This window comes from Cherax quadricarinatus, chromosome 26 (genome assembly GCF_038502225.1).
Source record: "Cherax quadricarinatus isolate ZL_2023a chromosome 26, ASM3850222v1, whole genome shotgun sequence".
Classification (NCBI taxonomy): domain Eukaryota; kingdom Metazoa; phylum Arthropoda; class Malacostraca; order Decapoda; family Parastacidae; genus Cherax; species Cherax quadricarinatus.
This window is the reverse complement of record NC_091317.1, coordinates 13,594,242-13,614,472: the sequence shown is the minus strand read 5'-3', so window position 1 is coordinate 13,614,472 and position 20,231 is coordinate 13,594,242. Positions and strand designations below refer to the sequence as shown.

Below are 20,231 nucleotides of genomic sequence, written 5' to 3'. Positions count from 1 at the left end.
ATTTCTTTACTGCCACCTTTGTGGAGGGGGGGGGGGCTGTGTCTGTTGTTTATAGTGACGGTGGGATGACCCCTGTGTCCATGCTCCCTCTCCATAGAATGCTGAAAGCACGTGAAAGGGGCTTCTTGCAGTTCTTAATGAGCGTGGAGTTCCATGAGTCTGGGCCTGGGGCAGAGTGCATGGGCATGTCATTTATTGCTTTTTCAAAGTCCTGTGGTGTTAGGATAATATTTGAGATTTTTGGATTGACCAAATTTTCAGTCTTGGTCATGAAAAATTCATTTAGATTTTAGACTCTTCAATTAATGGCTCACTAAACAGTCATATTGGTACTTTAGTATTTCACTTATTTCCTTGCTATCATTTGTGTAAGTCCCATCTCATCTAAGCAGGGTCCTAATACTGGATGTTGTTTTTGCCTCAGATTTAGCATAAGAAAAGAAATATTTTGAGTTTCTTTCAATTTCATTTATGGCTTTTAGTTCTTCCTGAGTTTATCTCCTGTATGATTCCTTAAGCTTAAGTTCGATATTTGCTATTTCTCTGACCAGTGCCTTCTTTTGTATTTCAGATATGCTGGCTCCTTTCAGCAGCTCTGTGATTCTTTACCTTCGCCTGTATAGGGAGAGTCTCGCATACCTCAAGTGCCACAGAGTTAATTCTTTTTAGGCAAAGGTTCAAATCTGTGATGTTTAGGATAGCTTTCCAGATTGTTTCTTTTAGGACATGGTTGATCCCACTGTGTTTTTTGTTATTGAAGTTAAATTTAGCAAAGGCACCTTCATAACTAGTCACCTTTCTCTGGTCAGGAGCCCTGTGCATTCATGTCTGTACTTCTTATGTTGTGATCTGAGTGTATTGTCTTTGATACTGTAACATTTCATATCAAATCATCATTATTAGTGAAGATGAAGTAAAGTGTATTTTCCAGTCTTGTTGGCTCTGTTATTGACTGGTTTAAGGGGAATTTATTGCAGAGATTTAATAGCTCATGTGTGAATTTTCATCTGAGCTATGTCCTGGGTTATCTCTTCTAGAACATTATTTGCTACATTCCTCCATTTTAGATGTCTTAAGTGGAAATCACCCAGCAGCAAGATGTTTGGTGAGGGGCTGAGAGATTTTCCAGTCAGTGGTCAATTTTTAAATTGATCGCTGTCTGGAATTGTTATTAATAATAATAAAAGATTCCTAGAATTGTTGGGAAGTTGCATAAGGAGGCTTGAATACAGCCACAATGACAAGGTTTGGTTTTCAATCTTTTCTGCCAAAACTTCAACTACATCATTTGAGATGTTTAGTAATTCTGAGCAAATGAGCTACTATGACATACACGCCAACTCTCTCCCCCTGCCCCTTGTTGCCTGTTTGTTCTGTTGCATCTGGATAGGCTATAACCTGGGTTCCATATCATTGTCAAAGTGATCCTTTATGTGGGCCTCTTTGAAAGCTGCAAACATTGCATTTGACTCTGATCAGTCCACTGATGAAAGCTATTGGACCCTGTATATATATTTGGAAAGATAAATGTCGTATTGATGGTATGTATGGGGATGGGGCTTTATTTACTGGCACTAATACCAGTTGTTGTTTAGTAAAGGCCACTGACTGTGCCTCCACTCCAGAAGTGATCTGAGTTAGTGTAAGATTTCTGTCATTTCTTGTCAGCTTTTGTTTTTCTTCTTCCTGGCACTAAAAACTTGTGTCACTGGAGTGGTTGTAGCTCCCAAGGTTTGTTTCCCATGGTCTGAGTGATTTTTATCTTCTCATCCCCTTTAGATGGTGTCTAACAGTATGTGTTGTAGCATTCTTTTATGGACTGAAAAGTAGCACATGGACTGAAGAGTAACACATTTCAGTGTGAAATAATTTTGCATTCTCCTGTGGTCATATGGACGTGGTATTTTTTGAGATGGTCAAAATTGCATGTCCATCCTGTTTTTCCAGATATTCCATACCTACAGATACCCAAGGCATAGAATTTGCATAGGTTACTGAAAGCAGTGAAGAGTTTTTATGAAGATAGTGGAGTATGTAGGAAAGAGGGAGATTATTTCCCAGTAAAAGTAGGCCTTAGACAAGGATGTGTGATGTCACCATGGTTGTTTAATATATTTATAGATGAGGTTGCAAGAGAAGTAAATGCGAGGGTCTTGGCAAGAGGCGTGGAGTTAAAAGATAAAGAATCACACAAAGTGGGAGTTGTCACAGTTGCTCTTTGCTGATGACACTGTGCTCTTGGGAGATTCTGAAGAGAAGTTTCAGAGGTTGGTGGATGAATTTGGTAGGGTATGTAAAAGAAGAAAATTAAAGGTGAATACAGGAAAGAGTAAGGTTATGAGGATAACAAAAAGATTAGGTGATGAAAGATTGGATATCAGATTGGAGGGAGAGAGTATGGAGGAGGTGAATGTATTCAGATATTTGGGAGTGGACGTGTCAGTGGATGGGTCTATGAAAGATGAGGTGAATCATAGAATTGATGAGGGGAAAAGGGTGAGCGGTGCACTTAGGAGTCTGTGGAGACAAAGAACTTTGTCCTTGGAGGCAAAGAGGGGAATGTATGAGAGTATAGTTTTACCAACGCTCTTATATGGGTGTGAAGCATGGGTGATGAATGTTGCAGCGAGGAGAAGGCTGGAGGTAGTGGAGATGTCATGTCTGAGTGCAATGTGTGGTGTGAATATAATGCAGAGAATCCGTAGTTTGGAAGTTAGGAGGGGGTGCGGGATTACCAAAACTGTTGTCCAGAGGGCTGAGGAAGGGTTGTTGAGGTGGTTCGGACATGTAGAGAGAATGGAGAGAAACAGAATGACTTCAAGAGTGTATCAGTCTGTAGTGGAAGGAAGGCCGGGTAGGGGTCGGCCTAGGAAAGGTTGGAGGGAGGGGGTAAAAGAGGTTTTGTGTGCAAACTTCTGCATGCTTCAGTTTAACATGCTGCATACTCCAAGATGAGCCTTACTTGTGTTATATAAAGGTCCCAAAAAGAAACTGACATTCCTGAAAACTGCTCTTACATTTCCAGATGAGCATTGGCTACAGGGATTATTTGACTGATGTGAGCCTCTGATGATATGCTGGGCATGTCCCTTTAGTCTGTACTGTATTTCCAGTCATTTTGCTCCACCCCCAGTTTTCCAAACATTGCATTTACTAAGGGGAAATTAAAGAAACCACACATATATGACCCCTTTTGTCGTTCATCCAGACTCCTTGGAGCCTTTTCTCATCTTTTTGTATTCTTTACAGTTTTACATCAGTAAATAAGGATATATCTGAATTAACCCCATTTGGATTATTTCATATAAACCAGAAACAGTACTGGTCCTAATACCAGTCCTTGCAAAATCTCACTAATTACTCTTTTCCATTCAGATATCTTTTCTGACAGTCTCTCTTTGCTTCCTTTTCCTAAAATACTTTTTCCCACCTGCATAAAGTTTCTGGTGTAGCCTCTTGTGGGGGTACATTACCAAATACCTTCTTGTAGTCTAAAAAAATGCAGTTACCCAACCACATTACTTTTGTTGAACATTGTTGCTTTTATGTTGAAGTATCACCCCCTTGCAGATTAAATATTTTCCTTTGACTATAATCATATGATGTCTTAACATATTTAGTTTTAATATTATACTGGCTCCACAGATGACTCAGCGTTTGGACCTTTATGCATCATCATTGTCTGCTGCCATCCAGCCTGATTATGAACCACCAATAATAAAGGACTTGTGCTAAGAACAACAGATGTAAAAAAAAATTAAAGTGAGATGTTAATTTACTTTGGAGGAATATAATTACTGTATATAGAACTAGTTTCTAAATACAACAACTGTTCTAAAAGCTCATGCAAGAGCAGAACAAAAGGTAATACAGTACATCCATTTACCTAAATCAGTAAATAAGTTAGTTTGGCTTTATGGGGTTATCATAATTTAATTATACATCATTTACTATATGAAACCAATTGTAAAGGTTTAAAACTATATACTTCAGTGAATGGTAAAATTATTTACTATTTTTGTAATGTGATTGATAGGGTTTTGTAGTTTGTAATATATTTACAAAAGTAGTTTTATTATATTCAAAATCCAATCTTCAAAAAATTCCCCCCATTTTTTTTTCCTCATTTTTCTAAATTGGTGCTTTTCATAAATCAGCATTACTTGGATACTGAATTATTTCAGAAGTTTTTTTTTTTTTGTGTGTGTGTGTGCGCATGCGAATGTACATGTATACTGTATTAGGATTCGAGTTTGCTCAAGATTGGAACATGTGGTTAAAAGAATAAGTGCTCTGCCTCCCAGAAATGCTTGAACAATAATATGCTGGTAAGGTTAGGAATAATATCTGGTAATTCAAACTATATTCTTACTCCTAATACAAAATTTCAGTGATAATAATAATTAATCACAAGGATAATTAATATTAATACTATAGGTTAAGAGGATTTTGGTTAGTTGATAAGGAATGTTAATCCTATATAAGTTTAATTGCAAACAGATAGTCCTATTCTTAGGGCATTTCTCCTGCAGATTAGGCAAGTTATTAATTTAGAAGTGTATTTGCTTATGCTATTTTTCACTCCAAATTTTAACTGGATTAAGTTAATTTTGTGTGGTAGCTGTTGGCTTTTTACATTCATAAAATATAATATTACTAAAATTTGTGATATTCATAATACCTTCAATTTTAAGTAAAGATTATGATAAAAGCACACATTTTAAAGAACTCTTTACCTAGGTCATGGTTGGCAAACATATGGTAAGAATAATCAATATCACATGAGAATTTTCTTGGCTAGCAGCCCTTACTGCTGTCTTTTCATAAATTCAGATTGGGCACTCAAAAGCTTGGTAGCCCTAACCTAAGTTAAATAATTCCAGCCTTCAGGACCCAGTCGTGGTCGAAAATTCTAAGTGATATTAGCACTTTTGGACTTTCAGAAAGAGAACTCACAGTACGCAACTGTATGACCACGGGTTTATCGCTTTTCTTTTGAAAATTCAATACTACTGGCACACAGAAAAATCTCTTGGGTACAGTACATATGTTTGCAGATGGCCAACCCTCCCTACTGCATTTCTGATTTTTTTGCCAAAGGTTAAATGTGGTGGTCTTCCATTCTAGGGGGTGCTTTGATGGCAGTGCTCAGCATTGTATGACCCTTGTGAGTTTAGCGCCTAGTTTTGATTATAATAATTTGATGGCAGTGAGTCCCCTCATCAGCAGGTCCCCTTTATATTAAGCCCAATGACCTCTCAGTTTGTGACTGAATAGGTTTAGTACTCTCTCAGGAATATACAATGTTCTTGCTACTTCAGCTTACATTTAGGTTACACTACCACATGCATATACAGTAGAACCTCGGTACTCGAACAGCTCCCTACTCAAACAGTTCAGTATTCGAATGCTTTGGTAAAAAAAATTGCTCGGTAGTTGACCGTTTGCTCAGCACTAGACCAAACAAACATGGCCTGCCAGAACTTTGCTGTAAAATATTACGTGTTTCTTTGAATTTTTTGGTGTTTTTTATATTCTTTCTTTTCAACTGGCGTATCCCACCAAGGCAGGGTGGCCCAAAAAGAAAAATGAAAGTTTCTCTTTTAAATTTAGTAATTTATACGGGAGAAGGGGTTACTAGCCCCTTGCTCCCAGCATTTTAGTCGCCTCTTACAACACGCATGGCTTACGGAGGAAGAATTCTGTTCCACTTCCCCATGGAGATAAGAGGAAATGAACAAAAACTAGAAAGAAAATAGAAGAATACCCAGAGGGGTGTGTATATATATGCTTGTACATGTATGTGTAGTGTGACCTAAGTGCAAGTAGAAGTAGCAAGACATACCTGAAATCTTGCATGTTTATGAGACAGACAAAAGACACCAGCAATCCTACCATCATGTAAAACAATTACAGGCTTTCATTGTACACTCACTTGGCAGGACGGTAGTACCTTCCTGGGCGGTTGCTGTTTACCAACCTACTACCTAGGGTTTTTTATATTATTTGTATAAATAAGTCACCATGGGGCCTACGAAGATTAGAGATAACAGCCGACCAAAAAGAAAATTGGTTGGGAAAAATTCGTTCGGTACTTGAACAGATCGGCACTCAAACAGCCTTCTGGAACGAATTAAGTTCAAGTACTAAGGTTCTGCTGTACATGTATTAGTGAAATCACTAAATAAATGATTTTGAATCATAAACAGTACTGTGGCTAGACAGTGTTGAATCCTTCCTCGCCACGTCCAGCCCTGTGAGAACAGAACGGTGTACCCATTACTTTATCCACGGGGCCAACAATACACACCCATCTTCCATTTTCTTAATAGTTCTTGTTCTTATTTACTTTCATATCCTTGGGTAAGTGGAAAATAATCTTTCCTCCATAAGCCATGAGCATAAAAGCCAACTAAAATACCAGGAGCAAGGGGCTAGTGACTCCTGCTGTATAAATTACTAAATGTAAAAAGAAAAGCTAAATAGTTTTTTTTTTTTTTGGATCACTCTGCCTCGGTGGGAGGCAGCTGGTACGTGAAACAAAAAATAAAAAATTCTTGCTAATCAAGCTGTAACAGGTTACTGTTCTGCACACCTTATTCTTCAGTGTTTGTCTTTTAGTGTTGGCTCGGAAATAAATTCCATGAATTGATTTAATTGTGTATCAGTTGTCAGGTATTTGTTAACCGTAGGTGTAATAAAAATTTAAATTTAATTGACAAATATATGGAGATAGTTGTGTGCCCCTTCCCCCATAAAACCAGGAACTGTGAATGTTATTAAATGTCTTCAGTACAATATTTTTTGTTCGAGATTTCGGTTCATTTTTTATATGAGATGTTATCCTTGAATATTTCCTTAACCTTAATGGTATTAGTGAGAATTACCCTAAGTTCATAAGAAATTTGGGCATGGGAAATCAAGTTACATATTTCACCCAAATTCTACATATTTGCAGAACCTACAGTTAACCTTTTCACTGTCTCGAATGTAGATCTCAGTCTTAATTGTAGCACCCTCAGTTATGCTGTAACCAGTAAACTTTAGCCTAGACATGAAAGAATGGGTTTCAGGTGGGTGTGAACAACAAAAAATCCTGCCCCAGAGTTACCTCATGAGAATGGCTAACCTCTAGCCTTCAGTATGATTTACAACAAAATTTGAGGCATGGTTTTAGGGTGGTTTTTATGGTTTTATTGGCTATTTCTTTAGTATCAAATGATGAAATAAAGATATACTAGTGAAATGGAGAGGATTTGACTCTGTTTCAGCCCAGAAGTGACTGGTAATGTGGTGGTAATGTTTGATTTTTGGCAATTTTTCCTAAGGCAAGGCCTGTTTAATGGATTATTACTAGGTCTGCTTTAATTGAGAGCCTAAACCATGACCAATCTTTAATATTTTATTAGAAGATTTTTTTATTTTTTAACAAGTCAGCCATCTCCCACTGAAGCAGGGTGACCCAAAAACAAAATCCCCAAAAAGAAAATACTTTCATCATTCAACACTTTCACCTCATTCACACATAATCACTGTTTTTGCAGAGGTGCTCAGAATACAACAGTTTAGAAGCATATACGTATAAAGATACACAACATATCCCCCCAAACTGCCAATATCCCAAACCCCTCCTTTAAAGTGCAGGCATTGTACTTCCCATTTCCAGGACTCAGGTACGGCTATATAAAAATAACTGGTTTTCCTGAATCCCTTCACTAAATATTACCCTGCTCACTCTCCAAAAGCTCGCCAGGTCCCAAATACCATTCGTCTCCATTCACTCCTATCTAACACGCTCGCGCACGCTTGTTGGAAGTCCAAACACCTTGCCCACAACACCTCCTTTATCCCCTCCCTCCAACCTTTTTGAGGACGACCCCTACCCTGCCTTCCTTCCTTCTACAGATTTAAATGCTCTCCATGTCATTCTACTTTGATCCATTCTCTTTAAATGACCAAACCACCTCAACAAATCCTCTTCAGCCCTCTGACTAATACTTTTATTAACTCCACACCTAATTTCCACACTCCGAATTTTCTGCATAATATTTACACCACACATTTCTCTTAGACAGGACATCTCCACTGCCTCCAACCACCTCCTCGCTGCAGCATTTACAACCCAAGCTTCACACCCATATAAGAGTGTTGGTACTACTATACTTGCATACATTCCCTTCTTTGCCTCTATAGATAACATTTTTTGCCTCCACATATACCTCAATGCACCACTCACCTTTTTTTCTTCATCATTTCTATGATTAACCTCATCCTTCATAAATCCATCCACTAACACGTCAACTCCCAAATATCTGAAAACATTCACTTCTTCCATACTCCTCCTCCCCAATTTGATATCCAATTTTTCTTTATCTAAATCATTTGATACCCTCATCACCTTACTCTTTTCTATGTTCACTTTCAACTTTCTACCTTTACACACACACCCAAATTCGTCCACTAACCTTTGCAATTTTTCTTTAGAATCTTCCATAAGTACAGTATCATCAGCAAAAAGTAACTGTCACTTCCCATTTTGTATTTAATTCCCCATAATTTAATCCCACCCCTCTCCCGAACACCCTAGCATTTACTTCTTTTACAACCCCATCTATAAATATATTAAACAACCATGGTGACATTACACATCCCTGTCTAAGACCTACTTTTACCAGGAAGTCGTCTCCCTCTCTTCTACACACCCTAACCTGAGCCTCGCTATCCTCTTAAAAACTCTTTACAGCATTTACTAACTTACTACCTATTCCATATACTTGCAACATCTGCCACATTGCTCCCCTATCCACTCTATCATATGCCTTTTCTAAATCCATGAATGCAATGAAAACTTCCTTACCTTTATCTAAATACTGTTCACATATATGCTTCAATGTAAACACTTGATCTACACATCCCCTACCCACTCTAAAACCCCCTTGCTCATCTGCAATCCTACATTCTGTCTTACCTCTAATTATTTCAATAATAACCCTTCCTTACACTTTTCCTGGTATACTCAGTAAACTAATTCCTCTATAATTTTTACAATCTCTTTTGTCCTCCTTCTCTTTATATAAAGGAACTATACATGCTCTCTGCCAATCCCTAGGTACCTTCCCCTCTTTCATACATTTATTTAACAAAAGTTCCAACCACTCTAACACTATATCTTACCCTGCTTTTAACATTTCTGTCATGATCCTGTCAGTTGTAGTTGCTTTACCCCCTTTCATTCTACGTAATGCCTCACGCACCTCCCCCACACTCATATCCTGCTCTTCTTCACTCCTGAAGGATAGTATACCTCCCTGGCCAATGCATAAAATTACTGCCTCCCTTTCTTTGTTGACATTTAAAAGTTCCTCAAAATATTCCTGCCATCTCATCTACTATCTCCCCTACTCTGTTTTTAACTGACAAATCCATTCATTCACTAGGCTTTCTTAACTTGTTTAACTCCAAAATTTTTTATTATTTTCATTAAAATTTCTTGACAGTGCCTCTCCCACTCTATCATCTGCTCTCCTTTTACACACTTGAACCACTCGCTTCACCTTTCTTTTACTCTCCATATACTCTGCTCTTCTTATAACACTTCTGCTTTGTAAAAACCTCTCATAAGCTACCTTTTTCTCTTTTATCACACCCTTTACTTCATCATTCCACCAATCACTCCTCTTTCCTCCTGCACCCATCCTCCTATAACCACAAACTTCTGCCCCACGTTCTAATACTGCATTTTTAAAACTATTCCAACCCTCTTCAACCCTCGCACTACTCATACTTGCACTAGGCCATGTTTCTGCCAATAGTTGCTTATATCTCATCCGAACTTCCTCCTCCCTTAGTTTATACACTTCCACCTCTCTCTTGTTGCCATTTTCCTCTTGTCCCGTCTACCTCTTACTCTTACTAAATAATGATCTGATATATCAGTTGCCCCTTTAGAAGAGAAATAGGGTAAAATTTAATTTTTTTCCTCCATGGATTTAAAATAAATGGCAGGTGTTATGTAGGAGATGCTTGTTGTGACAATGAACAGAAGAAAGGTGCTTTAGTAACTGGAATGCCTATGATGTTAAATTGGACTTGTGTGCAGTATCAGGTTGTTGAAATAGTTGAATGGGCAATTTCTTGCACTCATTCAATAGAAAGGAAGTAATACCAGCTAAAGAGGCAGGATTACGCCTCAAAGTAGGCCTTTATTTTAATGTGAATATGAAAATCTGCTTAGAGGTTAATCCACTTAAATTTAATGCTAGAACCCAGACAGGAGAGGAATTCTACTATTCTAGAAATTGTTACTCCCATTCTAGCTAACACCTTTTAAGGAATCTTGATACTGGTGAAGGGCTCTTGTTGCCAGGATTATTATAATCAGTACCAAGCTCTAAACCACCAGGGCCTTGTTGCAAGGATCTGAAGCTCTGTCTTCTTGGATCGAGCCTGATTGCCTTCCAGGTGTTGTATGATCTCTATGGGTTTAGCTGTTTCCCATTAAACTGTGTGTATAATTCTGGTTAAAACATTTTTTCAATTGATTTGTGGGCATTGCTTAGATTAAAGTGTCTCACAAACTCAATTTGTTGCCGTTTCCTCCACTGGTCCTGCTTCAGCTCCAGGCTCTTGGTATACTTGACAAAACCATCCCACACTAGTTCCACAAACCCTCCTCGGTGGGCTATCAGTGCCTTCACTCTAGTAAAATAGAAAAAAAACTTCAAATACTGTACTGGATTGTGTGCATAAACAAGAGAACACTTTATTTCAATGGCATCTTTTGAATGTGTAATTTTAGCGTATCTTATTTAAGGCATTCCTTTAAATACTTTTAACTCCCCTCTTCCCTTTTTTTTATACCCCTGCAATTTTTGACCTGACAATACTGGAGGACAGGGGAGATAGGGGGAATACGATAACGACTTATAAAATACCGAGAGGAATTGACAAGGTGGACAGAGACAGAATGTTCCAGAGATGAGACACAACAAGAATGGGGACACAGTTGGAAATTGAAGACACAGAGGAATAACAGGGATGTTAGGAAGTATTTCTTCAGTCACAGAGTAGTCAGGAAGTGGAAAAGTTTGGAAAGTGATGTTTACCTGGAGTTTACCTGGAGAGAGTTCCGGGGGTCAACACCCCCGCGGCCCGGTCTGTGACCAGGCCTCCTGGTGGATCAGAGCCTGATCAACCAGGCTGTTAGTGCTGGCTGCACCCAAACCAACGTACAAGCCACAGCCCGGCTGGTCTGGAACCGACTTTAGGTGCTTGTCCAGTGCCAGCTTGAAGACTGCCAGAGGTCTGTTGGTAATCCCCCTTATGTATGCTGGGAGGCAGTTGAACAGTCTTGGGCCCCTGACACTTATTGTATGGTCTCTTAACGTGCTAGTGACACCCCTGCTTTTCATTGGGGGGATGTTGCATTGTCTGCCAAGTCTTTTGCTTTCGTAGTGAGTGATTTTCGTGTGCAAGTTCGGTATTAGTCCCTCTAGGATTTTCCAGGTGTATATAATCATGTATCTCTCCCGCCTGCATTCCAGGGAATACAGGTTTAGGAACCTCAAGCGCTCCCAGTAATTGAGGTGTTTTATCTCCGTTATGCGCTCCGTGAAGGTTCTCTGTACATTTTCTAGGTCAGCAATTTCACCTGCCTTGAAAGGTGCTGTTAGTGTGCAGCAATATTCCAGGCTAGATAGAACAAGTGACCTGAAGAGTGTCATCATGGGCTTGGCCTCCCTAGTTTTGAAGGTTCTCATTATCCATCCTGCCATTTTTCTAGCAGATGCGATTGATACAATGTTATGGTCCTTGAAGGTGAGATCCTCCGACATGATCACTCCCAGGTCTCTGACATTGGTGTTTCGCTCTATTTTGTGGCCAGAATTTGTTTTGTACTCTGATGAAGATTTAATTTCCTCATGTTTACCATATCTGAGTAATTGAAATTTCTCATTGTTGAATTTCATATTGTTTTCTGCAGCCCACTGAAAGATTTGGCTGATGTCCGCCTGGAGCCTTGCAGTGTCTGCAATGGAAGACACTGTCATGCAGATTCGGGTGTCATCTGCAAAGGAAGACACGGTGCTGTGGCTGACATCCTTGTCTATGTCAGATATGAGGATGAGGAACAAGATAGGAGCGAATACTGTGCCTTGTGGAACAGAGCTTTTCACCGTAGCTGCCTCGGACTTTACTCTGTTGACGACTACTCTCTGTGTTCTGTTAGTGAGGAAATTGTAGATCCATCTACCGACTTTTCCTGTTATTCCTTTAGCACGCATTTTGTGCGCTATTACGCCATGGTCACACTTGTCGAAGGCTTTTGCAAAGTCTGTATATATTACATCTGCATTCTTTTTGTCTTCTAGTGCATCTAGGACCTCGTCGTAGTGATCCAATAGTTGAGATAGACAGGAGCGACCTGTTCTAAACCCAAGTTGCCCTGGGCTGTGTAACTGATGGGTTTCTTGATGGATGGTGATCTTGCTTCTTAGGACCCTTTCAAAGATTTTTATGATATGGGATGTTAGTGCTATCGGTCTGTAGTTCTTTGCTGTTGCTTTACTGCCCCCTTTGTGGAGTGGGGCTATGTCTGTTGTTTTTAGTAACTGAGGGACGACCCCCGTGTCCATGCTCCCTCTCCATAGGATGGAAAAGGCTCGTGATAGGGGCTTCTTGCAGTTCTTGATGAACACTGAGTTCCATGAGTCTGGCCCTGGGGCAGAGTGCATGGGCATGTCATTTATCGCCTGTTCGAAGTCATTTGGTGTCAGGATAACATCGGATAGGCTTGTGTTAACCAAATTCTGTGGCTCTCTCATAAAAAATTCATTTTGATCTTCGACTCTCAGTCTGGTTAGCGGCTTGCTAAAAACTGAGTCATATTGGGACTTGAGTAGCTCACTCATTTCCTTGCTGTCATCTGTGTAGGACCCATCTTGTTTAAGTAGGGGCCCAATACTGGACGTTGTTCTCGACTTTGATTTGGCATAGGAGAAGAAATACTTTGGGTTTCTTTCGATTTCATTTATGGCTTTTAGTTCTTCCCGCGATTCCTGACTCCTATAAGATTCCTTTAGCTGAAGTTTGATGCTTGCAATTTCTCTGACCAGTGTCTCCCTACGCATTTCAGATATATTGACCTCTTTTAGCCGCTCTGTTATTCTTTTCCGTTGCCTGTAAAGGGAGCGCCTGTCTCTTTCTATTTTACATCTACTCCTCCTTTTTCTTAGAGGAATAAACCTTGTGCATACATCGAGTGCCACCAAGTTAATCTGTTCTAGGCATAAGTTGGGGTCTGTGTTGCTTAGTATATCTTCCCAGCTTATATCGGTTAGGACTTGGTTTACTTGGTCCCACTTTGTCTTTGTTATTGAAGTTGAATTTGGTGAATGCTCCCTCGTGACTAATCTCATTATGTCGGTCTGGGGCTCCACGCATACATGTAGTGGAGGCAGGATCCATTCATAGCTTTAAGCAGAGGTATGATAAAGCTCATTGTGCAGGGAGACTGACCCAATAGCGGCCAGTGAAGAGGTGGGGCCAGGAGCTAAGACTCGACCCCTGCAACCACAAATAGGTGAGTACACACACACACACACACACACACACACACACACACATATACACACACACACATACACACACACACCACACACACACCACACACACACCACACACACACCACACACACACCACACACACACCACACACACACACACACACCACACACACACACCACACACACACACCACACACACACACACCACACACACACACCACGCACACACACACCACGCACACACACACCACACACACACACACCACACACACACCACACACACACCACACACACACCACACACACACCACACACACCACACACACACCACACACACACCACACACACACACACACCACACACACACACCACACACACACACCACACACACACACCACACACACACACCACACACACACACCACACACACACACCACACACACACACCACACACACACACCACACACACACACCACACACACACACCACACACACACCACACACACCACACACCACACACACCACACACACACCACACACACACACCACACATACACACACACATACACACACATACACACACATACACATACACACACACATACACACACATACACATACACACACACGCGCACGTATGCACATACAACAGGCCTAGTGTCTAATCGACATGTGCCTAGGACCAAATGGTAACTAACCAGTGCTGTTTCTGGTATTTGTGAACGACATGACGGAAGGAATAGACTCCAAAGTGTCCCTGTTTGCAGAGGACGTGAGAAGAATTCATTCGATCGAAGACCAGGCAGGACTACAAAGGGATCTGGACAGGCTGCAGACCTGGTCCAGCAATTGGCTCCTGGAGTTCAACCCCACCAAGTGCAAAGTCATGAAGATTGGGGAAGGGCAAAGAAGACTGCAGATGGAGTACAGTCTATGGGGCCAGAGACTACAAACCTCACTCAAGGAAAATGATCTTGGGGTGAGTATAACACCAGGCACATCTCCTGAAGCGCACATGAACCAAATAACTGCTGCAGCATATGGGCGCCTAGCAAGCCTCAGAACATTCCGACATCTTAATAAGGAATCGTTTAGGACCCTGTACAACGTGTACGTTAGGCCCATATTGGAGTATGCGGCACCAGTTTGGAACCCACACCTAGCCAAGCACGTAAAGAAACTAGAGAAAGTGCAAAGGTTTGCAACAAGACTAGTCCCAGAGCTAAGAGGTATGTCCTACGAGGAGAGGTCAAGGGAAATCAACCTGACGACACTGGAGGACAGGAGATATAGGGGAGACATGATAACAACATACAAAATACTGAGAGGAATTGACAAGGTGGACAAAGACAGGATGTTCCAGAGATGGGACACAACAACAAGGGGACACAGTTGGAAGTTGAAGACACAGATGAATCACAGGGATGTTAGGAAGTATTTCTTCAGCCACAGAGTAGTCAGGAAGTGGAATAGTTTGGGAAGTGATGTAGTGGAGGCAGGATCCATACATAGCTTTAAGCAGAGGTATGATAAAGCTCACAGTTCAGAGAGAGTGACCTAGTAGCGACCAGTGAAGAGGCGGGGCCCGGAGCTTGGACTCGACCCCTGCAACCTAAACTAGGTGAGTACACACACACACACACATGAACGACATAACGGAAGGGATGGACTCAGAAGTGTCCTTGTTTGCAGATGATGTGAAGTTAATGAGGAGAATCAGATCGGTCGAGGATCAGGCAGAACTAGAGAGACCTGGACAGGCTACAAGCCTGGTCCAGCAACTGGCTCCTTGAGTTTAACCCTACCAAATGCAAAGTCATAAAGACTGGGGAAGGGCAAAGAAGACCACAGACACAGTATAGTATAGGTGGCCAAAACTGCAAACCTCACTCAAGGAAAAAGATCTGGGGGCGAGTATAACACCGAGCACATCTGAGGTGCACATCACTCAGATAATGCTGCAGTGTACGAGCGTCTGGCCACCCTAAGGATAGCGTTCCGATACTTCAGTAAGGAATCGTTCAAGACTCTGTACACCATTTATGTCAGGCCCATACTGGAGTATGCAGCACCAGTTTGGAATCCACACTTGGTCAAGCACATCAAGAAATTAGAGAAAGTTCAAAGGTTTGCAACAACGAAGAAAGGTTAAGGGAAATCGGCCTGATGACACTGGAGGACAGGAGGGTCAGGGGAGACATGATAACAGCATATATAATACTGCACGGAATAGACAAGGTGGACAAAGACGGGATGTTCCAGAGATGGGACACAGAAACAAGAGGTCACGATTGGAAGTTGAGGACTCGGATGAATCAAAGGGATGTTAGGAAGTATTTCTTCAATCATAGTCAGGCAGTGGAATAGCCTAGAAAGTGACGTAGTGGAGGCGGGAACCATATATAGTTTTAAGACGAGGTTTGATAAAGCTCATGGAGCAGAGAGAGAGAGAGGACCTAGTAGCAATCAGTGAAGAGGCAGGGCCAGGAGCTGTGAATCGACCCCTGCAACCACAAATAGGTGAGTACACACAGGGTCTTAAACTCTGCTCTGGAGAGCTGAATATCATAATAGAACACTCAACACTTAGTAAGGGAAAATAACTGGAAAGGGACTATAGTGGTGCCACACACATCAGCGAGGCACCCAGGCGCATAGGTCAGGCAAAATACACCCATATTGTAAGGAAGTTTATTCAGGCATACACAAATACTGTGCACAGTTTACCATACATAGCAGCACAGTTGTAGAGAATCGAGTGTAGAGAAACCGGGAGAGCCCAAAAAGCCAGTAATTTATTTTACTGCTTAATTAAGGTAGAACCAGGAAAGAAGGTTCAGGTGATAGTACAGTAATGCACACAGCTGTACACGTAGATGCATACACGTATACATACAAGAGGGTCATAAATTCACACTCGCAAATTTGTACATCCCTACCCTAGCGCAGGTACCTCTATTCCTCCCTCCCCCTCTCTTCCTACTGCTACTACTGGCTTAGCACTTCTTTTTGATTATAATAATAATACTGCTACTACTACTACTATACCTCCTACTCTTCCTTCCTCTCCTCCTCTTCCTTTCCCTCCTCCTCCTCCTCCCTCTCTTCCTCCTCCTCCTCCCTGTCCTCCGATGCAGAGCCTACTAGGCCTACAAACACTGTAAAGGCTGATCCTATCCATCTTGCTCTTGCACACTCACCCACTCTCACTCTCTCCCACACTCACACTCATACTCTCCCACACTCACTCATGCTCTCTCACACACACACTCCCACTCTTACAGTCTCTGACACTATTTCTCCCATACCCTCTCTCACACTCTCACACACACTCGTACTCTCACTCTCTTGCACTCACTCGCACTCACACCCACACACACTCACCCACACTCACGTGCACACACACCATCTCGCACTCCCACTCACTCCCTCACCCTCTCACTCACACACTCCCTCTCCCCCTCCTGTTTCACTCTCCATCTTCCTTCTCCTCCCTACTCCTACTCCCCTTCTCCCTTGCTTTTCCTCCACTTCCATTCCTCCTCTCTCCTTGTACCCTCTAGCCTTCCCCCATCTCTCTCCCCTCTGCTGCTGTCCCCCCTCTTGCTTTCTGTCCTCTCCCCTGTCTCCCTCCCCCTCTCCCTTCCTCCCTCCCCCTCTCTGTCCCTACAACAAACACCCCCTTCACACACGCACTCTTAAAAACACACAAGCTCTTCCTTCTGTGGAAGAAAAATGGAATACCAAAAATCAGGATGGAGAACCAGAGGACTGGTGGGTGAAGCTGCGAGGGGTGGACCTGGGAGACAGAGGTCATGAGAAGGGAGGAGGCTGGAAGAGCTCGACAAGAAAATGTAAGAGAAAATAGCTGAGGAGAGCAGGAAATGGGAGTTACAAGTCACAGCACCAGAAGGTAAGATACAGAGCTTAGTAGAAGAGCTAAAAAGTTTGAAACAGCCTAAAGAACCAAAGGACAGTACAGCCACGGCATCAAGAACTGTTACGTCAGTCACAGATGAGGGGACTGTAAGGAACAAAGGAGCTATACTGTATGTGATGACTATCAGACCCAAGTGGGGCCTGGGGAAAGACAGGGAGAACAGCAGGAACAAATTGGACCAAAGACAATGAAGGAGCTAAGCTATACGCAGAGGCCAGCGCTGTATAGCCCTTGTGGCTTAGCGCTTCTTTTCGATTATAATAATAATATACGCAGAGGCTTTAACAGACAACTGCCATGTCAAGGAACAGCTAAGCACAGGGAGACTGGATAGGGAAGAGACAGTAGGAAGAAACGCATCAATGGCAGGAGCTAATTCGTCTTGGAGGATGCTCAGGGAAGTAAAGTGGGAGGACGAATGGGAGAGGGCAGCTTTTGGCTCCAAGAAGTAGAAGGGGAAACTTACAAAGCAAGAAAACAGGAGGAAAAATAACTATTGAAAGCATCATGAAAGCAATAGGAGAAGACGACATGACCCAGCTGACAAAATTTTGGAGAATTGGGTGGTTTGCGAGAGGGAAAAGAAATGTCCAGTCAAAGTGATTTTCAAGGCAGGCTGAGACAGAACTGGAGAAGAAAAGATGATATTGAAAGAGAGGGTGCAATGTCGCAAGGAGGAATGGGAGGCAAGGAAGGAGGGGAGCAGGAGAAACCAGACCCAGATGAAAGAACAGACACAACCTCCTCCAGTACCACCCACAGAAGACACTTAACCATGGCAACCCCAATGCAATCAAACAACCCAATCCAAAACCCACACACTGTACCCTCTGCCCCCATCCCCCTCACCACAAACCCCACCCCTACAGTAACCCACACGCTTTACCCTCTACCCCCATCCCCCTCACCACAACCCCCACCCCTACTGTAATCCCTCATAGGCCCTCTGTCCCCACACCACAGACCCCACCCCCACAACAAGCCCTATAGGCCCCCACCAGGGCACCTGCTCACCATTCTCCCGGACCACAATTATAGAAAAGTTGAAGGTTTGGTACATGAATGCAGATGGAATAACGAATAAATGTGAGGAGTGACATGAAAGAATCAAGGAGATGTCCCCAGTCACAAAAACAAAACTCACTGGGACAATAGCAGATACAATCTTCCCACCTGGATATCAGATCCTGAGGAAGGATAGAAGGAGCAGAGGGGAAGGAAGGGTTGCACTTCTCATTAAAAACCGATGGGGATATCAGGAAATGGAAGGAATGGACGAGATTGGAGAAAGGGATTACATAGTAGGCACAGTCACGGAAATGTAAGTCATTGCAGTGATGTATAACCCACAACAGAACTGCAGGAGGCCAAGAGAGGAATATGATGAGTGCAACAGAGCAATGGTGGACACACAAGTTAAGGTGGCAAGAAGAGCTCATTCGAGTAGAGCAAAGTTAATCGTTACGGGCGACTTCAACCATAGGGAGATTGAAAACAAGTGGAGAGGAAAACAGGAGTAGAAAGGGAAAAACCAAACTTTAAAAGAGGGGACTACACAGGTATGAGGACCTTCCTGCAGGAGGTTCAGTTGGAGAGAGAGTTGGTAGGAAAATCAGTAAGCAAAATGATGGACTACTTAACAAAATGCTAGGAGGCAGAGGAAAGGTTTGTTTCCAAGGGGTAACAGAAATAATGGGAAGACCAGAATGAACCCTTGGTTTACCCGAATGTGTAGGGAGGCAAAAACTAAGTGCACTAGAGAATGGAAAAAGTACAGAAGGCAAAGGACCCAGGAAAACAGAGACTAGTTGACAAACCAGAAATGAGTATGCACATATTAGGAGGGAGGCCCAGTAGCAGTACAAAAACAATATAGCATCAAAAGTCAAGTCTGACCCGAAACTGCTGTACAGCCACATCAGGAGGAAGACAACAGTCGAGGACCAGGTAATCAGGCTGAGGAAAGAAGGTGGAGAGCTCACAAGAAACGACCAAGAAGTGTGTGAGGAGCTCAGCACGAGATTTCAGGAAGTATTTACAGTGGAGGCAGAAGGGACACTGGGAAGACAAAACAGAGGGGTACACCAACAAGTGTTGGATGAAATACACACAACCGAGGAGAAGGTGAAGAAGCTGTTAAGTGACCTTGATACCTCAAAGGCGGTGGAACCGGACATCTCTCCATGGGTCCCTACAGAGGGAGGAGAGAGTGTGTGTGTGCCACTAACCACAATCTTCAACACGTCCCTTGAAACTGGGCAACTGTTGGAACTTATTTGGTTTGAGAAGTCCCAACAGGGAAAAACACACCGTTCGGTGGCCCTTATACCCCACCCAAAACAAAGCATTCTCTCGAGTTGGCGTGGATTGTTGGTAAGCTTATTTAATTTATAGATTTACCCTTCAGGGAAGGAGTAGGTAGTTTTACTGGTAGTACACTAATATTAGGATTATTGAGGCAACTGCAGATAATAATAATGTAGACCTAAGACCTTAACATAGGTAGTAATAGGCCGATAATGAAGGCAAACACTAGGATAAGTTAGCTAGGGAGAACTGGCAGCCCTAGTTTGAACGAAGAGACGAGGGTCTGGAAGAGAGACCAGCTCGTTCTTCTTAAGAAAGACACCAACTGGACAAAACGTGCCGTGATCAGCAGATGGCGCCCCCCGCGTGTCTTCACATTCGAGACCTGGGGAAATCTGGTAGAGGCACCTCAATGTACCGT

At 42.3% G+C, this 20,231-nt stretch overlaps 2 protein-coding genes across 6 annotated transcripts in view; one reads left to right on the top strand and one right to left on the bottom strand.

The window, feature by feature from the left end:
- Positions 1 to 4,662, top strand: part of pyd3 (beta-ureidopropionase pyd3) — a 48,406-nt gene extending 43,744 nt beyond the window's left edge. Inside the window, exon 10 of the mRNA XM_053780579.2 lies at positions 3,646 to 4,662. Coding sequence (XP_053636554.1) covers positions 3,646 to 3,735 — 90 coding nt within the window. The 3' untranslated portion in view covers positions 3,736 to 4,662. The remainder of the gene's footprint in view (positions 1 to 3,645) is intronic.
- A 1,779-nt stretch (positions 4,663 to 6,441) lies between these two features.
- LOC128705108 (glycerol-3-phosphate acyltransferase 3-like) overlaps positions 6,442 to 20,231 on the bottom strand; it is a 105,472-nt gene continuing 91,682 nt past the window's right edge. For all 5 annotated transcript variants that reach the window (XM_070088787.1, XM_070088790.1, XM_070088788.1 and 2 more), the window contains one exon: positions 6,442 to 10,698. In XM_070088787.1, the coding sequence (XP_069944888.1) occupies positions 10,521 to 10,698 (178 nt within the window). In that variant the 3' untranslated portion in view covers positions 6,442 to 10,520. The remainder of the gene's footprint in view (positions 10,699 to 20,231) is intronic.